The following is a 12,829-nucleotide window of genomic DNA, read 5'->3' as shown; positions in this document are numbered from 1 at the left end:
GTGCATGCACACGTCTTCAGATACCACTTCAGATAAGTGTGCATGCACACGAAAGCTTATACCAATAACAAACTTAGTTAGTCTTTAAGGTGCTACTGGAAGGAATTTTTTTATTTTGTTTTGACTACGGCAGACCAACACGGCTACCTACCTTTAACTTCAATATTTTAAGTTATTTGTTGTTCATTTTTTTGCACACTGCTTAGAGATCCTTTTATAGCGGTATAGAAATTAAATAATCAAGATATCAAATTGAATCCAGTCAGATGAAATGAAAATGTAAAAAAAAAAAAAATCTCCATCCTTTTTATTTTATCTATCTTATTTTCTTAGGGAGGGTGGTTATAATGTCAAATTCTATACAGAGATCGCAGTCCAACATGGAGTTAGGTGCCCTTAAGGACAGTGGCTTCAAGGAATCTCTCTCCTCCTTTCTTGCAGCTTTACTCTGAACACAAGAATAAACATGCCGCATGAGGATTGTGTCACAGCTATGTGTTTCCGTTGCACAGACACATCTGAAAATATAACCCCGACTTTGGTAACAGCTGGCAGCGATGGGCACTTTAAAGTCTGGATGCTCCTGGTTGACAATGATGGTGAAAGTGAGTAAAAGGATGGTGGTGTACCTGTAAAATACTACACTGTGCTTTTATTCACCATAGAGAGGGAGGAAATCCTCTTCTCTCTGTTTACTGATAAGGGCAGGGGACTTGAAACAAGGCAGAGCAACACTTTTATCCTTCCGTAGATTCACATAGTGTGCTTCTGATGCCTTTAGATTGTGTTTGTTTCATCCTCAGGTCAGAAACAAGAGCTTCCCACAGAAAACACAGGGCAAGTCTGGGATTGTTTTCTTTTTGGTTAATAAATTGTTTTTATTAGTTTTCAATTACAGTCCAATAATAGCCTCATTGGACGCGGGTGGCGCTGTGGGTTAAACCACAGAGCCTAGGACTTGCCAATCAGAAGGTCGGTGGTTCAAATCCCCGCGACGGGGTGAGTTCCTGTTGCTCGGTCCCTGCTCCTGCCAAGCTAGCAGTTCGAAAGCACGTCAAAGTGCAAGTAGATAAATAGGTACTGCTCCAGCGGGAAGGTAAAGCGTTTCTGTGTGCTGCTCTGGTTCGCCAGAAGCGGCTTAGTCATGCTGGCCACATGACCCGGAAGCTGTACGCCAGCTCCCTCAGCCAATAAAGCGAGATGAGCGCCACAACCCCAGAGTCGGTCACGACTGGACCTAATGGTCAGGGGTCCCCTTACCTTCAGTAGCCTCATTATAACAATATCAATTTACAGGGAATTGCTGGGTTTTACGGGGGTGGGGGACCCAAACTGAAATCAATGGAAAACTTAAGGAGCCAACTTATGGATTGGTTGCAATATCACCAGATACACAAATTAGATAGAAAGAATTGATTTTCGGACCAAAGCTCACAATTTAAAAAAAAAAAATTCTTACAACATATGGGTAAGCTTCTGTCTAAAATGTATAATTTTTAATTAGAATAAGAAACAAAAGACGAGCTTGTTAAAGCTTCAATGACATACTGGGCAATAGATATAGGACACAACGTAGATCTTAACCTCTGGGAGAAACTTTGGAAAAGCGACCTGAAATTTACTGCATGTTATTCATTAAGAAAGAACTACTTGGAAATGATTCATAGATGGTGTTTAAGTCCGAGTAGGTTGGCTAAGAATTATAAGGTGGAATCAGATACATGTTGGAAGTATAAATTGAACTAACTTTCAGAGGAGGGTTGCCGAATCATAAATGTAGAGAAGAAAACTTTAAATAAAGAAACCGTAGGCTCTCTCCACACACACACCCCAATCTTTTGCATCAAATGAAGTCTTATCACAAATTCAAACTTTAAAGTCCTTGTAGTTGGTTTGTTCCACAGTTTGTGCTCTCATCTCTTCTACCACACACCTGTACCACACACCTGTCCAATTAAGCTCTAATTAACAGAAGAACCTCTACCACACACCTGTACCACACACCTGTCCAATTAAGCTATAATTAACAGAAGAACCTCTGCTTCTTAATGGCGGCATTGGAGAGTTTGCACCAGGCAAAGTGCTTTTGCACTCAGTGCCTCTGCCCCCCGTATTCCATGCCAGAGCGAGAGCCAGGTACCGAGACAAACTGCAAGTGAAGCCCATTCCTGCTATCCCTGGGGGTGGAATTTGCAAGGATAATTTACCCTCATTCACCCTTTGTCCTTCACCTACAATCTCCTGCCTGCAATCTATTAAGGCAGAGCGGAACCGGAAGCCAAGTCTGAGATTGTTTTCAAACAAAAAGGCATATGTTCCCATGTCTGGCATTCAGCGAAAGACATATAGTACCCATTTAATGTGGTATAAGACTATAGTGCCTCTTTAATGTGGTACTGACGACTCCTACAACACAAGCCTGAAATTGGCCTTGGACACATCCCTGGAAAAACAGCTGAGGTGGTCACACACCTCAACTATCCTTTTTCAAGATTTAAGTACTTCCTTCTAATCAAAACAGTGAGTCATGTTTGTGCCAGGAAAAGCCTACACGCTTGTGATCACTATCCCACAATTGCTGTTGAAGTTGATGTCAGCAGAAATATGCAATTTAAATAAGGTAATGGCTTATTTAACGTTTGATTAAATGCTCAAGGAGCACACACAGTTAGGAATTAACTAAGTGCCCTCACCTGATTCCAGGATTTCTGCTTGCCCACAGGAAGTGTGGCACTGCTGTCTGGTGACAGTGGCAAATCCCAGCCTCAAAAGCTTCAGCTATGGGCAGGGGACATCTCAGCAATTGCACAACAATCCCCATACCTCACCACTGGTCCTGTTAGCTAGGGGTGATGGGAGTTGTAGTCCCAAAACATCTGGAGGGCCGAGTTTGGGGATGCCTGCCCTACCCCCTTCCCAGCTTCAGGGTTAGGAAGAAGGTTGGGAGTGTTGTGGCCACAGGTCCAAACAGTCAAGCATTCCCCTGCCACTCCACTTCCTGCCCTAAGAAGGAAGACATGGTGGAAGGCTGCTGTTCCGATGCAGCACCCAAATGTGTAAGCCCCACCTCCCCTTATGGAAAAGTCAGTGAAGGATTCTTGGTCTTCTGCAGCCCATGAGAGACCAGAAAACCTCCCTTTTCGACCGAAGGTCTGGATCGCCTTGCCACATGATACATCCAAACTTTCAATGGGTGAGACAAGTGATCATAGTTCTTGGCTTGGGTAGGTAAAGGGAAAGGGACCCCTGACCATTAGGTCCAGTCGTGGCCGACTCTGGGGTTGTGGCGCTCATCTCGCTTTATTGGCCGAGGGAGCCGGCGTACAGCTTCCGGGTCATGTGGCCAGCATGACTAAGCCGCTTCTGGCGAACCAGAGCAGCGCACGGAAACGCCGTTTACCTTCCCGCCAGAGCGGTACCTATTTATCTACTTGCACTTTGACGTGCTTTCGAACTGCTAGGTTGGCAGGAGCTGGGACCGAGCAACAGGAGCTCACCCCGTCGCGGGGATTCGAACTGCCAACCTTCTGATCGGCAAGTCCTAGGCTCTGTGGTTTAACCCACAGCGCCACCCACATCCCCTTGGCTTGGGTACCAAAGCCAAATGGAAATTGTGGACCCCTGCCTTAATGTTCTTACATACTATTTATCATGTTACTCAGTTTTAACACATCTGTCCTGTTATAAACGTGTGGGATTTCTTTCTCTTTAACAGATCAAAGCATAACTTGGGCCTGCGACTTCGTAGGAAGCTATCACAACTATCAAGCTACAAATTGCTGTTTCTCCGAAGATGGCTCTTTGCTTGCAGTCAGCTTTGACAAAATAGTCACTGTGTGGGACTCGGAACTGTGGGATCTGAAATGTACTTTCTGCCATCTTCCTGGGACTATACGGTAAGTAACCATGTGCTCCTTTAATTTAAATCAGTCTTTTTTTTTTTTAAAAAAAAAAAAAAGGTTCATTGAAGCATGTAATGAAACTAACCTAATATTTCCCCAAAGTTTTTAAAGCATCAATCCTTAATATTTTCCTATCAGAAACTTCTTTATTGGGCCCTTCTGAGCTTTCACAAGAATCGTTGGTTTTAAGGGAAAGATCTTTAAATAACAACAAAGCTCTGTAACAAAACCAGCTTATTTTTTACATGTGTCCAGAATAATCTGTGCAGAACTAGAAATTGCATTGGGTGGGAAACAAACGCCCATCTTCCCTCCTGCAGCCACCAACCTTCCCTCAAATTTTGCTCCAGATGGTCCTCAATCATATGGAGCAGTTTATTGGGCTCATGGAAGTTTGGGCCATGACTAGGAAGTGGAAGTTCTGTCATGTGACATTGGGTGTTGCTTACATTTTGATTTCAACAAGACTGCAGAAATACCTTCCGCTTTTGGAATTACCTTCTTGCATGCTGCTTGCTTCCCCTGCCTAGTTGATTTATTGCAAAAGTTTCCTAAAGAAATCGTGCCCTGCTTTTTTAGCACCTGCCCACACCAGTGTTATCTTAAGGGGGATTACAACAGAACGGGTTTGCTAAGAAGCTGTAAGCTCTACAATTAGCCTGAGAAATGCCTCTCTGTTTATTTAGAGTAAACATTTACCTGGTTGCAAGGGGGGGTGGAATCTCCCTTGTTGGAATTAGAGGGTCATAAAATAAGAGTCTGAGCGCAAACAAAATTGCTCTTGAGATCGAGAAGAAAGAGAAAGGTTGTGTGGTGGTTTAATGGAAAGACTTCGGCCAGTCCTGACTCTTGAATCCCTGATTCGCCTAGGCATCAGCAGTGTCCATTGTGACCCACTTTTTAATGTGTGGCAGGTCTCCAAAACTGTAATAAACCGCTTTCTTTTGAGCACACATAGCCTTTCACTTAAAATTACTTGCTTAAACTTTATACTAAAGCATGCAGAAGGTAGATTCCCATCTTTTACCGGTCTGCGAGGTATGAGTGCTTGAGCGAGGGTTGGGGTGAAGCGTGGCACCTAAGGCAGACATGTCTGGCTTCCCTCCTGTAATCATTTCAACCATGGAAATAGCAGAAATAGCTGCCTGAAGTGAGCTAGGGTTGTCTTAGATCAGGCATGGGCAAACTCGGCCCTCCAGCTGTTTTGGGACTACAACTCCCATCATCCCTAGCTAACAGGACCAGTGGTCAGGGATGATGGGAACTGTAGTCCCAAAACATCTGGAGGGCCGAGTTTGCCCATGCCTGTCTTAGGTTATATAGTGACCATACGGCGAAATATCTCATGGACTCGACTAATTAACATTATCTTTGTTATTTATTCTTCCAGAAACCTGTGTTTTGGGAGGCAGAGTTGTTCGAAATACCTTCTTGGCACCACCAACACTGGATTTTTGTGCTGTTGGAACTTGCTGAGCTGTACATGTAAGACCATGTTATCACCTTTCCTTCCTTCCTTCCTTCCTTCCTTCCTTCCTTCCTTCCTTCCTTCCTTCCTTCCTTTGATTAAAAATTGGTCATTCTGAGAGAACCCAAGGAGACAAATTGCTTTATATTTCAGCTTAATGCCAAATACTTTTAGTTTTTATTTATCCAGTCGTTGGAACCGTATCACATAAAATTATACGACAGGTGTTGTTGCTGAATCCCCAAACGACCTCCTCTCCCCAGTTCAGCTCTTCCCTTTGAAAGTTCTCCTAGCTGCATTCATGGTTTGAATTAATTCCAGTTCCATCCTCCGTTGCAAAGCATATCCTTGGGAGTCTGTGGTTCTCCTTCATAATCTGGTTATTTTGATTTTCAGTGGAATGGAGTGCCCAATTAAATGTCATTGTTCTGCAGCCAGATTGTCTGTCTGAGAACATCGTCGCGGTTTCATCCCACTCGGAATATTCAGATGGTGAGCATAAAGACCTCTTTCATTTTTGTTAAGGATCACTGGCCAAAACTGCAGACCCATACTGCCCAGGAAAATATTTTACTTCCTTGGACTTGAAAGCCACTTAAAATAACTCTTTAAAATAGGCCGCTCTTGTCTACATGGAAACTATATCATGGTTTGGATCTTAAGACAAGAAAGTTTGCTGATGGAATGTTTCTCACCCCTCTTGTACTCAAACCTAGCTTTCAGGCTTCCCCATAAGCCTCTGGTTTTCCTCTGTGAGAACAGAATCCTGGACCAAGTAGGCTGTTCTTCCCCCCCACAACTGCATCCCCAAAATGCCCATCTATAAGATCGCTGGTCCTTCTGAACCAGGCTGGAGCATGGTGGGATTGCTGGGCGAGAGGACAAGTGCCCCAGAATTGGTTGGCCTGAACTTCCTTGTGTCTTGGCGCCCAAACCCCTTTTATCTAGGGCATGCATCCCCAAACTCTGCCCTCCAGCTGTTTTGGGACTACAATTCCCATCATCCCTGACCACTGGTGCTGTTAGCTAGGGATGATGGGAGTTGTAGTCCCAAAACAGCTGGAGGGCTGAGTTTGGGGGCGCCTGATCTAGAGCAAGGTGCTCTTACCATTACCGAAGTAGGGCAATCTGTCTAGCAGACCTTTGGGATACCATGTCACTTAGAGTCTTGCCCTGAGATCTGTTTTCTGGGTTGTAGATTATCATTATAAGAAAGCTATTTTAATGAAAAAGGCCACCTGACAGTCTTGGCACCGCAGAGCCTTTTAATAACTCTCACCCCCTACTGGGCTAGATCAGGTGAGCGATAATATCTTGTTCACATTCCTTGTTTTCTGCACGTGGGGTGGTTGTTGTCAAAAAGTTTAAAGTCTATGGTGGAGGAAAAACCTATTTCCATTTCAGGAGTTCCTTTTAACTGTTCTTTATCCTGCAATGTGTGATACTCTACAGCTGGGTTGGGCAGCCCATGGTCCTGCAGATGTTGCCAGACTACAATTCCCATCGTGCCCAGCATTTAGCCACACTGCCTAGGGCTGATGGGAGTTCCCCATCCCTGCTCTGTAGCCTATTTCTCACTGAGGTGGTACAGTCCAGTGACAGGTTTACTAACTGACTGAGAACTAGGCCTGTCATGCTGTATCTTGATCCATACTAATCTTTATTGGTGGAACTCTGTAGACAGTGGACTGGTTTATTTAGACTTCGTTGATAGGTTCCCATATAAGTACCAGGAGCTATACTGAATGTATGGGTTTCTTTATCATTTTGTGATCATGCATTGACTTCAGACCTCAGAAAAGCAACGCGGAAAGTGGTTCTTAAAGACTAAAATTCTCTTTTTCTTCCCCTCAGTATTTGTATTCAAACCCTGTGAGCCGCAGCCTTTATGTATCCACAGAAAGGTCTGCAGAGGCCAAGTCCGGTGTGCTGTCTTTGTTCCAAGAGATCTACCTGAGTCCATTCATTCAGAAAAATATCAGTGGCTCAGCCAATCTCAGTTTTACTTCTTGACTGAAACACTTGTAAGTGTTTAAATGCGCATCCGGGACAATATTGCAATGAGTTGTTAAGTGCTCAGAAAGCCAAGTTGTCGTGCTAGTCATTTCTGTAGCCCTTTTCAGCTCTGCTACCCTTACCTACCATTAACATGGTGAGACAGGACGAGAGGTCATCATTTAGCCGCAAAGCTCACAGGGAGACCTTGAGTCAGTTGAGAGGTCAACCTGAATCCCGCACTTCGGAAATCAATGTTGTGCCTGATTTCGGTACATATGAATTGCTCCCTTTCTTGGTATAAGAAGTTTTCTGGACAAGACTGCTTTAACTCAGAAATCTTCTGCTTCCTTTTTTTAATTACAGTGGTACCTCGGATTAAGTACTTAATTCGTTCCAGAGGTCCGTTCTTAACCTGAAACTGTTCTTAACCTGAAACACCACTTTAGCTAATGGGGCCTCCTGCTGCCGCCGTGCCACCGGAGCCCAATTTCTGTTCTTATCCTGAAGCAAAGTTTTTAACCTGAAGCACTATTTCTGGCTTAGTGGAGTGTGTAACCTGAAGCGTATGTAACCTGAAGCGTATGTAACCCAAGGTACCACTGTAGTTCTTACTAGGGGAGATGGGCGATAGTTCAGTAGGTAGGGCAGGAAACTCTTAATCTCAGAGTCGCTGATTCAAGTCCCACATTGGGCTACAGATTCCCGCGTTCGGGTTTGGATTTGGATTTTGGATTTGATATCCCGCTTTATCACTACCCTAAGGAGTCTCAAAGCGGCCAACAATCTCCTTTCCCTTCCTGCCTCACAACAAACACTCTGTGAGGTGAGTGAGGCTGAGAGACTTCAGAGAAGTGTGACTAGCCCAAGGTCACCCAGCAGCTGCATGTGGAGGAGCGGGGAATCAAACCTGATTCACCAGATTACGAGTCCACTGCTCTTAACCAGTACATTGGACTAGATGACCCTTGGGGTCCCTTCCAACTCATATGTTTCTGTTCTGTTCTAGTCTAAATGTTAGCTAATCATGTGAGTTTTAGTTTCATAAGGGTAAAATCAATCATCTTGACAAAGCTGGCATACATTGTTTCTTTTTGATTCCTTCCTAAAATAAGAGAGGGAAATGCCTTGACTAAAGGAGTGCCTTTTATACGTACTTCAGCTAAAAAATTGTCAGGTGATAGGGATATAGACCGATAATAATGTCATTTTTACTTGTAGTCTGTTAAATCACGGAGTTTTATTTAGTCCCAAACAATACTGTCAAATATTAATTAATATCCCCAGTGTCCCTTGAAGAGAAAAGAGAAATCGTTTCAAACGGCATTAAATTTTTCATGCTTCATGTGATATCTCTTCTGGATTTTGTTTTTAATGAGTAAATGCTTGCATTTCTTAAGTGCATATGCTACAAAATAAATCATCTGGATTGTGTGCCATATTTTAAGACTCACCAAAATCCTACCGAAAGATTGTTTTTCGTAACAGTGTTTCTTCCTTCTGAATGTTTAGGAATTGATGACATTTAGCACAAAGACCCCAGAAGAGAGATTTACACCTTCCAGCAGACAGGTAATTGTTTTTTAAAAGAAATGAACAGGAATTCTAAAAGAGTCTACATTCCATTCTGTGTGATTTGATTGAACTGCCCTGTATTAAAAATCAGTTTGACTTATATTAAGTTTTGGATCCAAAGATCCCCTTCTGGGTGGTGTGCAGTGCATCATGGTGGGACTGCAGAGGTAGAGGATCTACTTTGGAATAGATCCTTGAGCGCCACAACCCCATAGTTGCCTTTGACTGGACTTACCCGTCCAGGAGTCCTTTACAGTTTTTACCTACCTTTTTAAAAAAAAAATCTGCATCACACTTGGACTTTTGGGGGGGGTTCTATCTTAAACTGCTTTATCAATAAAGAAATGCATGAAAAGCTAAGCTTTTGGCATTTGCCCAAATTTAAATTATGTCTGCCTAGGCAAGGATGAAGTGAGCACTTAATTCTGTTTATGCTTTACTCATAAATAAGAAGCAAGCTGGAAAAAAGATACCTGCCTTTCTAATTTTTACAATTGCAAAAATAAAATGTTTTTGTAATTTCCCCCCAATATACATAAGGTACAACCAGTCCAGCATCAAGCCTTATAACAGCCATCTAGAGCCATACAGTGGGCCAGGAAATAAATGGTGGCAGATCTCAGGCTGCCAATGGGACATTTGGCCCCAGCAATGTTCAGGAGGCCACCAATTTGACTTCACCCCCGGAGGCGCACTCCACTGTCTTTGGCGACAGACGGATGCCAACAACAAGGAACATAACTAACTTTTGAATAACATATGGCTGGATCCAACCACTAGTAATTGCGGGGAGTGGGGGGTGTCTCTCAAAAGAAGCTGTTGGGTTTTTCTCTTAGCCTACTTGCTTGCTGTTAAAGTGTGCTGTCATTGAATTCAGAGGGATTCTCGTTACAGCTTTGCCTTCAATAACTTCTAATGGTTCTTTATATATCCAAAAAAAGGAGCCAGTCACTGTCAGGAAGCCATTGGGGACAAACCTGGGAATCCTGTGCCCCTCCGCAAATTGTTGGACTCCAATTCCCATTAGCTCCAAGCCAAAAGTTGGGGATTCTAGGGCTTTGCTTGACTTTTCTCCGGTTGCACTTCCCCCCTCCTTTAATTTAATAACTTTGGACACCAAAGTGGGTGGGAGGCAGGGATCAAGTACCCTGTTCTGTTCTTTTAACTCGGGTCTGTTTTCTCCGTCACCACTTTTTAGTTGGCAGTTGAAGAGAGCTTCCCCATGACTCCTTTTTACTTGCTACTGGGAAAGCACCAGCAACAGAACAAAGAGGCTACAGAAACTGGGAGACTCCCTGTTCAGAAGAACTTTGCACAAGAATCGCCTGCCGTCAAAGAAGTAAGAATAAACACGATGCCTTTTCAGGAACATGCAAATACTGACTACCATTTAACAAGCTTTCCTTCTTATTGTGTCCTTTTTTTCCCTTTCCTCCCCAGCTTCTTCACACTCCAGCTCATGTCTTACCGTCTGCCTCTTTCCTGTGCCCCATTTTTATCAACTCACTGCTGCTATCCAAAGCCAATAAAAGGTAAGAAGCCCTCAGTTTTTTAAACGTTTGTTTTCGAAGGGAGCCGACAATAAAACTGAACTTTACAGAACAAAAGAAGGTCGCGCACAACATTTTCCCCTATCCGCTTACATTCTGAGGTGGTGGTTCTTCGCGAAGCTGAGTTAAGAGGGCATTAACACGTTACCATTGTCATAGAAACAGAAGCATTTACACTGAGGTGTCCTTTGAAAATGACTCTTGCCCTATAGGAGGCACAGCCACATTCACAAAAGATATGAGTGAGAAGAGAAGGTGTTAAAACATACCATATACACACCTGACCGTAATACGCACCTAGTTTTTAGAGGGGGAATGCAAGTAAAAAAATATTCTTTAAAGGGAGCGCTGAGCAGAGCCTGTGTGCATCCCAGGCTCTGCTCAGTGCTGCCTTTCACGTGGAGCGTGTGTACGGCACTTGCAGGCTTTTCCCCAGGAGGGAGAAAGGACTGCCCTTCTCCCTCCTCAGGGAAAAGCCCCCAAGAGCCACACACACGCTCCACATGGCTCTTTAAAGAGAGCGCTGAGCAGAGCCTCCCGCCTGCATTCGCTCCATAAGATGCACAAACGTTTCCCCTTTTTAGGAGGGAAAAGGTGCGTCTTATGGAGCGAAAAATACAGTAATTCTCCTATTTGGGAACCTGGCATGATGACACATGTCTCGTGGGCTAGAGAATCTCATGTCTGAGGTTGCATTCAGAAACGGGGTGTTATTTCATCATTTCCTCATCATTAACGGTAATGTGTCAATTCTTACATTCCTTTGACGCAGCATAACTTTCTTCCATTAGAGAACACTGCCTTTTTGATCAGTATACTGCCATGTCACACTAAATTTTAAATGTTTGGAAAGGACAGTGTGCCAGAACGCTGCCTAAAATTTCATCATGTGGAATTACAATGCAAAACTGCAGTTTTCTGGGTCACTGCGGCTGCAAACGTATTTTTTTCTGGAAACAGGTAACACAGAATTTAGCACTAAACTTTGGCTAGATTCCACTAGTTTTCCAAAAGTGGCTTTTACGTCATGCGAAAGATCACATAAGATATGTAAATACAGTCGTACCTTGGTTTTTGAACAGCTTAGTTTTCAAAAGTTTTGGCTCCCGAACGCCGCAAACCTGGAGGTGACTGTTCCAGTTTGCAAATGAGTTTTGGAAGCCAAACATCCAACGGGCTTCCTGCAGCCAACCAGAAACCACGCTTTGGTTTCCAAATGTTTTGGAAGTCGAACGGACTTCCGGAACGGATTCTGTTCAACTTCCAAGATACGACTGTAAAGGAAACATTGTGAAAATGGAATTAAGTGCTGTCTCAACACAGCCTGAGACCTGTGTGGCTAGGCCCAGCATGTTCAGTAGAACTATTTTATAAAATACTGAAAGGTTTAGTGTGTATTAGTATGAGAGGTTGTGTGTAAAACTGAATCTTAGCAAAGGCTAGTTTTAAAGGCACCTCCACTGCCTATACACTTCAGGAACATTTTTGGGCCTTTCCCTGCCGTGCCTGTTTACAGAGTATTTTCTTTGTGTCAGGATGCATTGAAAAGCTTAATTCCCTCCTAATTTGTGTTTCCTGCTGATCTCCCACTGCAACCCTTATAATTCCCATTCTCTTATTGGTGACTTGTGTGGAAACTTTTTTCCACTTTTAAGAAGTCCACGTCCACCGTCATACTAAAGCTTACTTATCATATTCATGAGAATCTTGAGAAAAGTATCTACAACCCAGCAAATATTCTAGCTCTGAGACTTGTTATAAATGTCTCAGTGGTCTCAAATGCACATTTCTATTGATCCTTCCATTTGTATTTTTATAGCACTAGTGAAGTTGCCAATGAAGTGGAAATGGAAAGCGACAACAGCGAGAATGAATCGGAGGAGGAGGACACGGAAGTTGCTAAAATGGACTCAGAGGCACCACAGGCGACAGATTGTTTGGAGGACAACATTCCACCTAAATTGTCAAAAGAACAAGGAAAAAAATTGCGCCAGTTAAGAAAAATGGACTACAGCTGGGCATCTGTTCTCTAGACACATAGTATTGTGGACTACATGTATTTATATTTCTTACCAATAATTCCACAAGATGTCATTCTTTCAAATAAAGGATTGCGATTTTCCAGGATGCTTCTTCACTTCTTGGAATAAATTGTAACAAGTGTCTCCTGCAGTGAAGTCTTTGAAGCAAGCATTTTTATGATTTATTTACAGAAAATGTGGTTTTGTAGGGGAAACAATTCAAAACAACTGCATGCTTCTACCTCTAGGTTTTATCCAAGGTCCAACTGGTTTTACAAAGTGTTGAGGTTTTGAAATGGGAGTTGCTCTGGAAATGGG

The 12,829-nt window shown here is 43.2% G+C and overlaps 1 protein-coding gene and 1 long non-coding RNA gene across 4 annotated transcripts in view; one reads left to right on the top strand and one right to left on the bottom strand.

Moving 5' to 3' along the window:
- WDR75 (WD repeat domain 75) overlaps nt 1-12,612 on the top strand; it is a 32,540-nt gene extending 19,928 nt beyond the window's left edge. For all 3 annotated transcript variants that reach the window (XM_083628496.1, XM_083628497.1, XM_083628498.1), the window contains exons 13-21: nt 442-605; nt 3,716-3,896; nt 5,293-5,387; nt 5,767-5,862; nt 7,225-7,394; nt 8,878-8,937; nt 10,139-10,279; nt 10,381-10,472; nt 12,310-12,612. In XM_083628496.1, the coding sequence (XP_083484622.1) occupies nt 442-605; nt 3,716-3,896; nt 5,293-5,387; nt 5,767-5,862; nt 7,225-7,394; nt 8,878-8,937; nt 10,139-10,279; nt 10,381-10,472; nt 12,310-12,523 (1,213 nt within the window). In that variant the 3' untranslated portion in view covers nt 12,524-12,612. The remainder of the gene's footprint in view (nt 1-441; nt 606-3,715; nt 3,897-5,292; nt 5,388-5,766; nt 5,863-7,224; nt 7,395-8,877; nt 8,938-10,138; nt 10,280-10,380; nt 10,473-12,309) is intronic.
- LOC310743809 lies at nt 1,447-2,821 on the bottom strand. The gene is made up of 2 exons (XR_014539241.1): nt 2,037-2,821; nt 1,447-1,978 (listed from the first exon to the last, which is right to left on the bottom strand). It is a non-coding gene; the product is annotated as an uncharacterized lncRNA (long non-coding RNA).
- Nucleotides 12,613-12,829: the final 217 nt, after the last annotated feature.

The sequence above is a fragment of the Podarcis filfolensis genome (assembly GCF_964270895.1).
Source record: "Podarcis filfolensis genome assembly, chromosome: 1".
In the NCBI taxonomy this organism is placed as follows: Eukaryota; Metazoa; Chordata; class Lepidosauria; order Squamata; family Lacertidae; genus Podarcis; species Podarcis filfolensis.
Note: the sequence above shows the minus strand (reverse complement) of the source record. Positions and strands in the feature narration are given on the sequence as shown.